Here is a 14,396-nt window from a genome sequence, read left to right on the forward strand (position 1 = left end):
CGTAACAGCTGGTAGACTCCATATTAAAGGTGGACCGGCGGTACGCCTCGTCTCCGATTGTGGAACTACTGGTGGAGAGGAAAAAGCTACAGATGGACTTTGACCTGCTCCCCGCTGGGAAAGCACTGCACCAGCTCCGCCAGCCACAGGGAACCTTTTATGAGCATGGAGACAAATCCTGCTGGTTCACCAGCAGATTAAGTAGGCAGCCATGAGGGAAATAGCCCAGATAAAAGACAGGAGCAGCAAGCTCGTCACAGCGCCAGAACAGATCAATGAAGCTTCTACAACATTCTACTGTACACCTCCCGAGCCCCCGGAAGAGAACTCGAAGATGAAGCAGTTCCTCGATGGACTGGACATTCCGGTCTTGGGGGAAGCACTGGCCCTGCACCTGCGGGAGATGTTCGCAGGTTCACTAGTAGGGGAAACCCTGTCGCCAAAGTTGGCTCAGGCCTCAATATCGCTGATCCCCAAAAAAGACAAACCGACGGAGTGCAGGTCCTACAGATCCAACTCACTCCTTTACACCGACGCTAAGATCATGGCGAAGACCCTGCAAGGCAGTTGGAGAGCTGCATGTCAGAGGTAGTCATGGAAGATCAAACAGGCTTTGTCAAGAGCAGGTACTGAAACGGCTTGGATTTGGGCCAGGTTCACCTCCTGGGTGGAATTATTGTACACTGCTCCCATGGCAAGAATATGGACAAACACCACTAACTCTGGATACTTCGCACTGAACAGAGGCACAAGCAGGGATGCCCACTGTCCCGCTGCTGCTTGCCCTGGCAATCATGCTACTGGTGATTGTCCTTGGAGCGGGGAGAGAGAGAGAGAGAGATAGAGAGCGAGAGCAAGTGAGAGAGCAAGAGAGAGGGCGAAAGAGAGAGAGAGCGCAAGCGAGAGTGGAGAGAGAGTCTCACTCTACACATATTTAACTGCTCCTCTAAATCTCGAACTCCCTGGCCAGCATGGCAGGAATAATGAAACTCCTGAAAGTGTTTGCAGCTTTTCATTTTTCATTCAGCTTTCTCGAGTTACAAGCCTAACCAGTGTAAAAACGAAATCTTCCCTGTGAACCTGCAGGGGGAAGCAGCAGAACTGGTGGGGGAGGGGGTGGGGGGACTGTCACTCAAATTGGCCCAATCCAAATTTCGCTACCCGGAGATACAAATAGCCCATGACTGGACACGGATCCACAAGTGGAACCTGATAAGTTTGGTGGAGGAAGTTATGTCTGCGAGTGTGTGTCTGTCTATGTCTGTGAGTGTGTGTCTGTCTATGTCTGCGAGTGTGTGTCTGTCTATGTCTGTGTGTCTGTCTATGTCTGCGAGTGCGTGTCTGTCTATATCTGCGAGTGTGTCTGTCTATGTCTGCGAGTGTGTGTCTGTCTATGTCTGCGTGTGTGTCTGTCTATGTCTGCATGTGTGTCTGTCTATGTCTGCGTGTGTGTCTGTCTGTGTCTGCGTGTGTGTCTGTCTGTGTCTGCGTGTGTGGAGCAGCCAGAGCTCTTCATGGAGAGAGAGGGGGGGGGGCTGATGCCCTAGCCTTTGCCTCCCGGATCACCCACCGGAGACTCCTGCTCAGCTGGTGATCGGCAGCACAACCCAAGGCTACAGATTGGATGTGTTGGCAAAATTTCTCAGGCTGGAGAAGGTAGAGTTCGCCATTCATGGGTTGGAAGAAGGTTTTCACAGGATGTGGAAACAGTAGGAATTCTTTGCCGATAGCACAGCTGCATTCAATAAAAAAAATCCTAATTTCCTCCAAGAACAAGGGACCTAGGATATTCAATATTGCCACTCTACAGCGGCCATGAAATGAATGAATGAAAATGAAATGAATGAAAATCGCTTATTGTGACAAGTAGGCTTCAAATTAAGTTACTGTGAAAAGCCCCTAGTCGCCACATTCCGGCACCTGTTCGGGGAGGCTGGTACGGGAATTGAACCCATTGCTGCTGGCCTGCCATGGTCTGCTTTAAAAGACAACTACTTAGCCTTGTGCTAAACCATACCCAGAGTAATAGATACAGGAAGCATCAAATAGTAGCCATTTGGGAGTACTATAAGAAACAGTACTGCATATGTTTTCCCTTAGCTACATTTATCATTGAGGGGGTTCAGTTTACCAGACTTTTGCAACCAAAACCCGGAATTAAAAAAGTACCATTGAGGTAGTAAATGTCCCAAAGCGCTTATAGGAGCATTATCAAACAAATTTAAACATCGAGTCATAAGAGATATTCGGAGGGTGACCAAAAGCTGGTCAATGGGGTAGATGTATCTTAATGGAATAAAAGGAGAGTTAGAGAGGCTGATGGGTTTTGTGCAGGAATTCCAGAGCTTAGGGCCAAGAGTGCCATTGATGGAGCAATTAAGTTTGGGAATGCATAAGAGGCAAGAATGGTAAGAGTGCTGATAAACAACAGAAGGAAGCTAGTCGGCCCACTGCGCATGTGCTAGCTCTTTGAAAGCGCTATCCAGTTATTCCCATTTGCCTGCAATTTTTCCTCCTTTGAACACTTTGTGCAGACAATAGGTTTATATTGGTCCAATGCACGGCTAAATATTTTCTTTACTTTTTGCATTTGTGCCTTACCTACACAGCCTTGCATGAGTGTATTGAAGGAACACTCCGGTATCTCCCTGGCTTTGCAGGACACGATCCCAGTCAAATTCATAATCAGACAAAAGAGGACCTTTGAAGTCCTGTAAATTACATTAAGAAATTGTTACTTTTCGCCAACAAAAGTCTAACTTACCAACTTGAAAGAAATTCAGTAAAAGCTGACTTTGAGGAAGAATTGAAAATTAGCAATGTAATACGTCACAAACAATTTAACAAACTCTGACTTAAATCAATTAGATTTTACTTTGCCGTCATATACAATCTGTCTCCTGTTGACTCCAAAACAGACAGCACACAATTTTCAGGCCTCAACAGTCACAAAGGCCAAGGGTACACAAGCCAAGAATTCTGTTCAATTTTTATGCAAAACTAATCTACTTGCGTTTTTGAACACATGTATTGGAGCAATCAAATGTAGCAACAGCAGTTGGTGAACTTACAACCAAGATGTCAATGTTACTACGTTTCCGCTCTCCGTTGGGAAATGTTACGTGGAGATTAGATAGTTCCTCGGAGAGAAAGATGAATCCAATGGAGGCAGAACTCTCAAGGCCCTTGCAGCGTGCACACCCACCAAGTCTGAATATACAAATCCTGACATGTGTTGCCCATATTCACAGAGAGGCTTATACAAAGTCCAAAACCCTTTTTTGCCTATTTCAAGGTCACCTATATCAGGATGCTTGGCTGGCAAGCAGGCTCTCAGACTTTGGAATTTGATGGTCTATTGGATAGAGTGTCAATTTCTGGGCCCTGAAGGCTGGCATGCACAACTTTCTTTTGTTCGGGTCCAGAGAGCCATAAAATCATCTTCCTAGGCGGACTAACTGGCAATCGCCACCTTGAGCATTAGCCACTTTGGTATGTGGGAACAGGCGTGTGCTAGATGTATGCCTGCTGAGGAAGTTTTAAAAAAATTATTTCACAGGATTGGGTTGAGGCCAGCATTTGGAATGTGAGGTGTGCCACCTGCTGTAACCCATCTAGGGAATCCTGAATGGCTTGCGAGGCCATTTCAGTGTGCATAGAACATAGAACAGTACAGCACAGAACAGGCCCTTCGGCCCTCGATGTTGTGCCGAGCAATGATCACCCTACTTAAACCCACGTAACCCGTATACCCGTAACCCAACAATCCCCCCCATTAACCTTACACTACGGGCAATTTAGCATGGCCAATCCACCTAACCCGCACATCTTTGGACTGTGGGAGGAAACCGGAGCACCCGGAGGAAACCCACGCACACACGGGGAGGACGGGCAGACTCCACACAGACAGTGACCCAGCCGGGAATCGAACCTGGGACCCTGGAGCTGTGAAGCATTGATGCTAACCACCATGCTACCGTGAGGCCCCCCCCTAACGTGCAGTTAACAATTAATGTGGGTCTGAAGTCGAATGTCGGTCAGGCCAGGCAAGGATGGTAGCTTTCCTTCCATAAAAGGACACCGGTGAACATTATAGGCTTTTGCAACAGTTGATGATAGTTTAAATGGTCATTACTGAGGCTAGCTTTCAATTCCAGGTTCATTCATTAATTGAACTTAAAAATTTCACCAGCTGCCAAAGGGGGATTTAAACCCACGTAGCGAGGGCCTCTGGATTATTGGTCCAGTGATGTGCCACTGTCTCCACCAAAAGCGAAAATCACAGAACCTCTCCCTGATCCTGTCATATTTGGAGTCAGCAGCAGAGTTTCCGAGCGGATGATATCCCAGTGCGAGTATGCAGGGATTGTCAGCCTGCATGTTTTCATGGTCAGATTTGGGGATCAAAACTGGCAGTTTTTGTGTAACTTGCTAGGTAGCCGATTTCAAATTAACATTGATGCAAACTTGGAATAAAATGTGTTACTTTGTCACATTGTGCAGTGTAACTTTGTCACATTTTGCAGTGTATGATCCATTAGAGCAGGGTTTTTCAAAATGTGGGTTGCGGGCAGGTGTCAGAAGGGTTGTGGAGCCCACGGCTGGTACCAATTCTGTATTTCATAGGGAGAAGCCTCTCCCCTGTAAGAAGAATTTAACAAGCCATTAACTTGATCCGAAGCTCAGAGGTAACGTGCAGCGGCCACCAGCACTCCCGCACACGCACCCTTACATCAATGTACCCAACAAGCTCCAAGGATTTTTCTCTCAGAATTTACAGTGCAGAAGGAGGCCATTCGGCCTATCGAGTCTGCACTGGCCCTTGGAAAGAGCACCCTACCTAAGCCCACACCGCCACACTATGCCCACACTTCCACCCTATCCCCGTAACCCCACCTTAACTTACCTTTTTTGGACACCAAGGGCAATTTAGCATAGCCAATCCACCTACCCCTGCACATCGTTAGATGTGGGAGGAAACCGGAGCACCTGGAGGAAACCCATGCAGACACAGGGAGAATGTGCAGACTCTGCACAGACAGTGACCCTAGTCGGGAATCGAACATGGGACCCTGGCACTGTGCTAACCACTATGCTACCGTGCTGCCCACCCAGCTCCAGCTGCTGTAGGAGTGCTGCTCAAAATCCGTTTTCTTCCCAACAGCAAACCCACCCCTCTGCCCCTCCCCGCCAGTTAACATAACAATCCCTGGGTGTTAGCATTTTTGCTGTAAGCATAAAGGAATCTTTGATTGAAAGCCAGATAGAAAGATCTTTCATTTCCTTTTCCTTACAACTGCAAGAGATTTTGGGACCAAATATCAAATTGAATGGACAGTCAGTGCACCCACTTGATTTTTCACTCTTTGACTGGTCACGGGTTTGCCTGACAGTGAGCAACTTATTCCGTCATTGACAGTTTTTTTAAAAACATGCTCCTCTTGCAACACATTGGAATAAAATAACATTTTCACAGCATGTTTCCTTTTTGGTGCTTTGAATGAGGATTGTTCTAATCTATATAATTGGAAAGTCTTCTGAAAAGCAACCCCGACGGGCAATTTACATTGGTCATGCCGTGCGGGGACGATGCAAACTCTGTGCACAAGTTCCCCGTGTATTGATGAACATGATGCAGCTGGTGGTTTGTATTGTACAGAATGTTTTCAACAAACAGGAGTATGGAGCCGCTTTGTGAAAATTGGAACTATGAAACCTAGACTGGCCTGGGGAAAGGAATATTGGTGTAGCTCGCTGGGGACCTGAATCTTTGATGTTGAAAAGGTGAGAATGTTCCAGTTTGAGCCCAAGGTGGGGGCAGTCACGGCATCCTGATGGCCATGGGGGTTGATCGGCTAGGCCGAGGTGGAGTCGGGAGGCATCGGGCGAGGTGGCCACTCCTCAATGGAAAAATACCCAGCAAGAAGCAAAGGCTGCTCCTCTGCTTCGTGGGAATTGTCTGTTACTTTTAATCCTGTATTTTACAAGAGACGATGCAAGTACTTGGTGCCCAAATGAAAATAGGCCATTCATTTAACATATACGAAGTGTACTTCCCCCAAGGATTAATGATTAAGACGGAATACCTGCAGTATTTCTTGTGTGGCCCTAGACAGTGAATTTTCATATATAGGAGGGCACAATCACAGCTGTGCATGTCTGATTCTGTTCTCACTCAATGCTGGCAAAAAATTCAATGCACCAGGGGCTACTGCATAGTGATTATGAAGAGGAAAACTAGATGATTTTCCTTCCCTCCCTTGCCTGGGGCAAGAAAACTCAAGTGTCCGAAACACTGCCTTGAATCAGGAGAGACTGGGAAAGCGAATGTGGCGTGAGTCCCGAAGGTCAGCTGACGTGGGTCCCGGGGAAAAAAGTTTGAAAAACACTGCATTAGGGCATCAAGAGAAATTCCATCAGCAATGCCACTGCTGCACCCCCAGATACAATGGAAGGATCATTAAACAAACATCCTTCTTCAAAGTCAGTTCCAGAAGCATTCAAGAAAACCCCCTGCAAAATTTACTTCGATGGACAGTACTCGGTCCCAGATGGTCAAAAATGGTCTCCCCCGCCAGGTCACGTTTCTGTTTCAAACTCTCAATTGGCCAGTGTTCCAGGGGAGGACAACGCTTTAAAAACATTCAAATTCTCTTTGAAACGTGGTAGGGTCGACATTAATAAGAGGGTGGAGCTTGCTACCAATCATTCAGAATGGCAACAACTTGCTCATCAAGTTGCCTCACACGGGGTCACAACATCTTAATGATGAGGCAGTGAAGGAAAGAAAACGAATCCCGCATCCAACCTATTTGCCGGAAGATCTGCGGGTTGAGATTCAGCCTCTTCATTCACATGAAAACCCACGGCGGAAACACATGAATAGAGGGAGATACAAGGACACTAAGCCCAAGCACATTATTTTTTTCAACGCGGCGTTCCACCCTGTATTTTTCTAGTTTAGATTCGTCCCAAAATCATATCCCCAATATTTACAAACCCAAAAAAAATTATGCTAAACTATCATCTAATCTCTCATTACCTGAATAATAAGGGCAGCCACACCCACTTTTTCAGCTGTATCTTCAGGGTTTTCCAGTTCCTTTGTTGCTTCGTATGAATAAAAATAAACAATTACACACAAATCATCTGTAAATACTTGCAATGGGTTTAGCTCAACTTTGGACGCAAAAAATTTTCTTCAGCAATTTGTCAATGAGCACTCACATTTTTATTGTTGAAATTACTTGCGTCAATGTCAAAAATCTGCATTTACCTTTCGGACTTGTGTCACATCGCCTCTACATTTGTTAAGACATTGAGCTGCCTTGCTGCACATAACGCACAATGACCATAGGCTCTGATTAGAATGTAAATATATCATATTCATTGAATTTACAGTGAAGGCCATTCGGCCCATCGGGTCTACACTGGTCCTTGGAAAGAACTTACCATACTTAAGCCCACACCTCCACCCTATCCCCATAACCCCACCTAACCTTTTTGGACACAAAGGGTAATTTTGCCAATGTACCTAACCTGCACATGTTTGGACTGTGGGATGAAACTCCCGGAGCACCTGGAGGAAAGCCATGTAGACAGAGGGAGAACGTGCAGACTCCACACAGAGAGTAACCCAAGCCCAGGTCCCTGGAACTGTGAAGCAATAGTGCTAACCACTGTGTTACCATGCCACCCATTGTGCTACCGTGTCTCCTATATACAGAGTATTTTTTTTCAAATCTAAGACAGTGTGTTTCTCTTGGCCTCATCCATGTGCCCGCAACAAAGTAATCAAGAAATTCCCTGAGCAAGATTTATAAAATCATCAGGAACTGCACGGGTTACCCCTGATGATTCAGGTGGTTAACTAGTTGCTCTCAGGGTCAACCCCTGGAACTAACAGTTTTCATTCAGTCAGGGTAATTCTAGTACCACTCAGCCTCTAACTGGGGAAAACACAGTCCTTTTAGAAATGGTCAGATGGTAATGATCAAACATTAGTGCCGGAATTTACCGGCTGTTCACGCTGGCGGGATCCACCGGACCCACTGATGGCGCACCCCCGCCTTGGGCTTCCTGGCAACGAGGGGCGCATTCAACGGGAAATCCCATCGACAACGGTGGGACCAGAATATCCTACTGGCGGGCTGCCTCCGCCACCAATAAAAACAGGGCGGGTTACGCAGAGAATCAGACCCCGTGGGTGGAGTACTCACTCTTTGAGGCAGCCATGTTTTGCAGCATTCTGAGGCGAGCTTCATTCAGAACATCTTCGAGAAAGACAACATCTCCTTTCCGGGTCTTCATCCCCTTAACTAGCCCAAAAGGAACATGCTGACAGCTGCAGAAAAAAATACATAAAAAAGATGACAATTTGAGTCTCAACTTTAATTTTTTTTTAGGAATAATTTTATTGAGGCATTTCTAATTTTAATATATTAACATTCTAAATAGCAGAGCGGTCCAACACACGCAAAAACCCCACAGTAACACACCCAACTTCCCCCCGCCCTAACACCTGGCTACCGATATATTAGATTTCCTGCCCTTATTCTCCATTTTCATGCCTCCCCTTTCCCACCCCTCCTTTCTGCTGATGGTCAGTTGTCCTTAAAGAAGTTGATGAATGGCTGCCACCTCCGAGCGAACCCTTGTATTGAACCCCTTAAGGCAAATTTTATCTTCTCTAGCCTGCGAAACCCTGCCATGTCACTTGACCCACACCCCCGACTTTGGAAGCTCAGAGTTCCTCCATTCCAGCAAAATCCGTCTCCGGGCCAGGGAGGCAAAGGCAAAAATGTCATCTTTTCTCCCCCCCCTGGGCTCCTGGATCTTCCGGCACTCCAAATATTGCCACCTCTGGACTCGGAGTCACCCCCCCTTCCAGGACCTCTGACATGACATCTGAGAATCCTTGCCAAAATCCGCATAGCTTCGTACACGCCCAAAACAGGTGTACGTGATTCACCGGACTTCCCCCGCACCTCCCATACCTGTCCTCCAACTCCTCAAAAAACGTACTCATCCGAGCCACAGTCATACGAGCCCTGTGGACCACCTTGAACTGGATCAGGCTAAGCCTGGCACACAATACCCCCTAAACCACGAAGGTTTTTACAGCAATCGACAATGGTTTCATGGTTATCATTAGCCTTTTCAAAAATCATAGAATTTACAGGGCAGAAAGAGGTCATTCGGCCCATCGAGTCTACACTGGCCCTTGGAAAGAGCACCCTACCTAAGCCCACACCTCCATCCTATCCCCGTAACCCAATAATCGCACTTATCCTTTTTTGGACAGTAAGGGCAATTGAGCATGTCCAATCCACCTAACCTGCGCATCTTTGGACTGTGGGAGGAAACCGGAGCATCCGGAGGAGACCCACGCAGACACGGGGAGAACATGCAGACTCCGCACAGACAGTGACCCAAGCCGGGAATTGAACCTGGGACCCTGGAGCTGTGAAGCAACTGTGCTAACCACTGTGCTTCCTTGCCGCCCGATTTTTATTGAATTCAAATTTCACCATCTGCAGTGGGGGGATTTTAATGCAGAGCATTACCCTAGCTCGTTGGATTACTACACCACCACCTCCTCAATGTTTTGAAGAATTTTGGGTATGTGGAAATCAGTAACTGTATAGAAAAGTGGAAGGGGGAAGCACATATAATCTGTACCCTGGCCACGGGTCAGAGGACTGACCAATTTAACAGGAAATACATTCTTCTGCTAAGTGCTTCAGAATCAAACAAATTTACAGTGCAGAAGGAGGCCACTCGGCCCATCGAGTCTGCACCGGCGCCTGGAAAGAGCACCCTACCCAAGGTTAACACATCCACCCTATCCCCATAACCCAGTAACCCCACCCAACACTAAGGGCAATTTTGGACACTAAGGGCAATTTATCATGGCCAATCCACCTAACCTGCACATCTGTGGACTGTGGGAGGAAACCGGAGCACCCGGAGGAAACCCACGCACACACGGGGAGGATGCGCAGTCTCCGCACAGACAGTGACCCAAGCCGGAATCGAACCTGGGACCCTGGAGCTCTGAAGCGATTGTGCTATCCACAAGGCTACCGTGCCGTTACGGTTGCAGAACAGCAAGATATACAATTTCCCCAATTAATTAAAGAAAGAAACAACGAGCTCAAACCAAAGAGAAAATGCTGGAAAATCTCAACATGTCTGGCAGCATCTGTAGGGAGAGAAAAGAGATAACGTTTCGAGTCCAGATAACCCTTTGTCAAAGTTCAACAATGAGCTCAAAGTCTGCCACATCCAGAATTTTTCCACATCTCACAATCCTTTTGAAATGAAATGAAAATCGCTTATTGTCACGAGTAGGCTTCAATGAAGTTACTGTGAAAAGCCCCTAATCGCCACATTCCGGCGCCTGTCCGGGGAGGCTGATACGGGAAGCACACGCGTAAAAACACATTTACTTTTAATAAAAACTTGTGCTTGGGGTGTGACCATCACTGGCTAGGTCAGTATTTATTGCCCATCCCTAATCACAGAATCAGAATTGTTATAGCACAGAAAGAGGCCACTTGGCCCATTGTGTCTGCACCAGCTGTCCAATTCAGCATTACAATTTAGTGCTATTCTCCTGCCTTTTCCCAGTACCACTGCACATTAGCAATCATCTAATGTCCTCTTGAATGACATGATTGAACCTGCCTCCATCACACTTCCAGGTAGGGCATTACAGACCCGAACCACTCATTGTGTGAAAACATTTTTCATGCATCACATTTGTTTCCTTTGCAAATCGCTTTAAATCTGTGCCCGCTCATTCTTGATCCAAGTACTTTATTTAAAATTTAGAGTACCCAATAATTTTTTTTCCAATTACAGGGCAATTTAGCGTGGCCAATCCAAACCTACAGATTTTTGGGTTGTGGGATGAAACACACGCAGACTTGGGGAGAATGTGCAAACTCCAAACAGACAGTGACACTGGACCGGGATCAAACCTGGGTCCTCAGGGCCGAAGGCAGCAGTGCTAACCACTGTGCCGCCCCATTCTTGATCCATTTACAAGCGGGAAACATTTTCTCCCCATCTAGCCCCCTCATAATTTTGAACATCTCTATCAAATGAAATCATGATTATCAGCAAAGTGGTGGTGGTAAGCTACTTCTTGAGCCGCTACAGTCCATGTAGTCTAGGTACACACACAGTCCTGATAGGTAGGAAGTTCGAGGATTTCAACCCAGTGGCAGTGAAGAAACAGTAATATGTTTACAGTCAAGTTGGTGTGCGGCTTGGAGGAGATCTTGTCGATGGTGGTGTTCCTATCCGTCAACTGCCTTTATTCTTCTAGGTGGCAGAGTTCACAGTTTTGGAAGGTGCTGTCAAAGGAGCCTTGGTGCGTTGCTGCAGTGCATCTTGTGGGTGGTGCAGAGAGCTGCCACTGTGCATCGGTGGTGGAGGCAGTAAGCATGGTTCAATCAAGTGGGCTGCTTTGTCCCAATGGTGTTGAACTTCTTGAGCATCGTTGGAGCTGCACTCACCCAGGCAAGTGGAGTGCATTCCATCATGCTCCTGATTTGTCCTTTGTAGATGGTGATCCGGCTTTGGGGTGTCAGGAAGATGCGTGCGGGTTAACAAATGCATACATTTAAGAGTTGAAATTGCACATGACAATCATCAATGGAAATGGGGTTCAGGAGTAAATCATAAAATTTGAGAATAAATTTTGAAAATACGAATTAGGAGTAGGCCACTCAGCTCCTTGAGCCTGCTCCACCATTTAATAAGATCATGGCTAATCTGTTGGTAACCTCAACTCCACACTCGATTGTCCCCTGTAATCTTTAACCCCCTTGCTGACCAAGAATCAATCTAGCTCTGCCTTTAAAATGTTTGAAGACTCTGCTTCCACCATTTGACGGGGTGTGTTCCAATGACTCACGACCCCCAAGAGAAAACAATTCTCATCTCCGTCTTATTTTTAAACATTTGAGCCCTAGATCTAGAATCTCACCTAAGAGGAAACATCCTCTGCTCATCCATCCTAAAATATCCTGGGATTTCTTTTTTTTTTTTAAATGGACCTCAGTTGGTGACTTCCCTATACGTTTCTAGCTTCTGATGTCAGCTCATTTCGTATGAATTCCAGTCAATCTTTATTGCTAATTAAATCTCAGATCCTTAATGGAATAGTGGATATGGCATTCTTTCCACTTAGGTGCCTAATGTTAGCTTAAACTCTACCTACTTGGAAGATAGGATTGGTTTACAAACTGCTCTTGATCTCTCCAGACTAGAGGTCTATCTTTACATGGCAGTAAATACGGAACATGGAGCTGAAACATGAAATAAACAGGGACTTCTACACTGCGCTTGCAACCGTATTCTGGTTCATTGAAGCTCAGTTTAATGCATTCAAAAAGTGAACAAATAACCTGGAAAGAAGCTGACAACTTAATCTCAAACAGTTCAATGTACGGATCTTATAAAAAGTATACTTGAGAGGGGGGTCACATGATGTGAGCGTGGGAGTACCTGCGTTTTCGCGAGTTCTGGCTCTGTTCGTCTTTTTTTAAAATAAATTTAGATTACCCAATTATTTTTTTCTATTAAGGGGCAATTTAGCGTGGCCAATCCACCTACTCTGCACATTTTTGGGTTGTGGGGGCGAAACCCACGCAGACACGGGGAGAATGTGCAAACTCCACACGGACAGTGACCCAGAGCCGGGATCGAACCTGGGACCTCAGCGCCGTGAGGCGGTTGTGCTAACCACTAGGCCACCGTGCTGCCCTCTCTGTTCGTCTTTTAATCCTTTATTTCATCCTAATGTACTTTTCACAATTGACTTTTTTTGGGGACATATGTCTTGCACTATGTTGTATTTCTTTGTTGCTGTAAAGAGGAAAGGTATATCCACACTCTGGATTCTTGTAAAACATGATGAGAGGTTAATTAGGAGATGTTGCTCACACAATCAAAGATGATGATCTGCCCTAAGCCCACACAACACTCTGCCGATGTCACAACACATCACGTGACGCTAAACCAGCAGGAATATATTCTCTGATACTGAGTAACTATGTCCCTGGTTGATCCTGATTGGAGCTTTGCGATAAGGAGCTGAGTTTAATTAAAGAGAATCCTCATTTAAGCATGGTGGTTGAGTGGGCTAGGGTGGGGCCCAGCTTGTAATAACGTTGTTGTCTTCGCCTCAGCAGTGTGTGTGCATCGGGATGATGGCCACTATTGAGAATGTTGTTCTGATTGAGAATCTTGGCTCGATGATGCTAGTCTTTGGAGCACACTTTGAGGAATTGCAAGGTATCTGGGGAGAAAGTTGGAGGTGCAAGAGCGAATCCTTGTATTTGATCGAGAACATTCCCTGGCATCCTCGAGCGATCCTGAAGAGTGCTCGATGATCCTGTCGCAGTTTTGGCCTTTTCAGGCAACATGGATAGTGTTATTGCCCTGCAATTCTTCAATAATCCTGAACGTTACTCCCTTGTGATTACGTTGTTGATTATTTGTTGCTGTGTTTCTCCTGCAAGGGTGTGCAAGGTGTGAGCACGAGGGCGAGAGTCGCCTGTTATCCTGTTCTAGCAAAACCCATATTGAGTTGATTATGTGGACTGTGTACAATTTTACTCCTTTCTTTCATTATGTGCTGTAATCCATGTGGTTATTGGAAGGCAGTGCTTTTTGAATAGCCCTTATTTTGTTTATAATGAAGATGAGTGGAGCCACGGCAGAGTGGATGGGTGGTTGTTTGGTAGGGTTAGCCAAGTCCTCACTGAGATTGAGGCAGCCCCCCCCCCAGTTAGAGCTAACTAAATCAGGTCTTTATTTTTGTTCCTTTGAATTTAAGAATCTGTGCTCGTCTCCTTCGATGCCCGGACAAATTATGTATCCTTGGGAAGGCAGAGTCCCTTCTGACTTTTCCTTGAGGTTGGAGTATTTAAAAAAATATATTTTTTCTTTAGAGCTGTTATAAGAGGAAGAATTAAGTGTTGGCGCACCCCGAGGTGGGTTTGGTCAATCCTTGACTGATTTACTGAGGAGAGAGATTGTTTGCCGTGTCGAGGTAGGTTTGATGGGGGACGTTAGGTGCCCTCCTCCAAAAGGTCTTATATGGTGGTCCTCCAAATGTCCTCCTCTTTGTGGTTGGGATTTCAACATGGAAGCAGTGATTGTGTCTCTGCTGAGACAGCACTGTCATATCCCTTAATATCCTTCCTGTGATGATTGTAGTGCGGGGCTGTGGCTAATATTCCTCGGTCAGCTCGGGCATTCTTCCTTTAGGGGTTTTGTTTTCTTCTATTCATCTGGGCGAGCATCGCGGAGTCTTAAATCCTTGTCTGGTGGTCTATGGGAAGTTCCTCTTATTGTAACTTGGGGGGCGAAAGAGATTC

At 46.1% G+C, this 14,396-nt stretch overlaps 1 protein-coding gene across 1 annotated transcript in view; it reads right to left on the minus strand.

The window, feature by feature from the left end:
• rars2 (arginyl-tRNA synthetase 2, mitochondrial) overlaps positions 1-14,396 on the minus strand; it is a 116,569-nt gene that overhangs the window by 9,110 nt on the left and 93,063 nt on the right. Inside the window, exons 14-16 of the mRNA XM_038799331.1 lie at positions 8,220-8,344; positions 7,043-7,110; positions 2,602-2,711 (exon numbers count right to left, since the gene is read on the minus strand). Coding sequence (XP_038655259.1) covers positions 2,602-2,711; positions 7,043-7,110; positions 8,220-8,344 — 303 coding nt within the window. The remainder of the gene's footprint in view (positions 1-2,601; positions 2,712-7,042; positions 7,111-8,219; positions 8,345-14,396) is intronic.

The sequence above is a fragment of the Scyliorhinus canicula genome, chromosome 6 (genome assembly GCF_902713615.1).
Source record: "Scyliorhinus canicula chromosome 6, sScyCan1.1, whole genome shotgun sequence".
Lineage (NCBI taxonomy): Eukaryota > Metazoa > Chordata > Chondrichthyes > Carcharhiniformes > Scyliorhinidae > Scyliorhinus > Scyliorhinus canicula.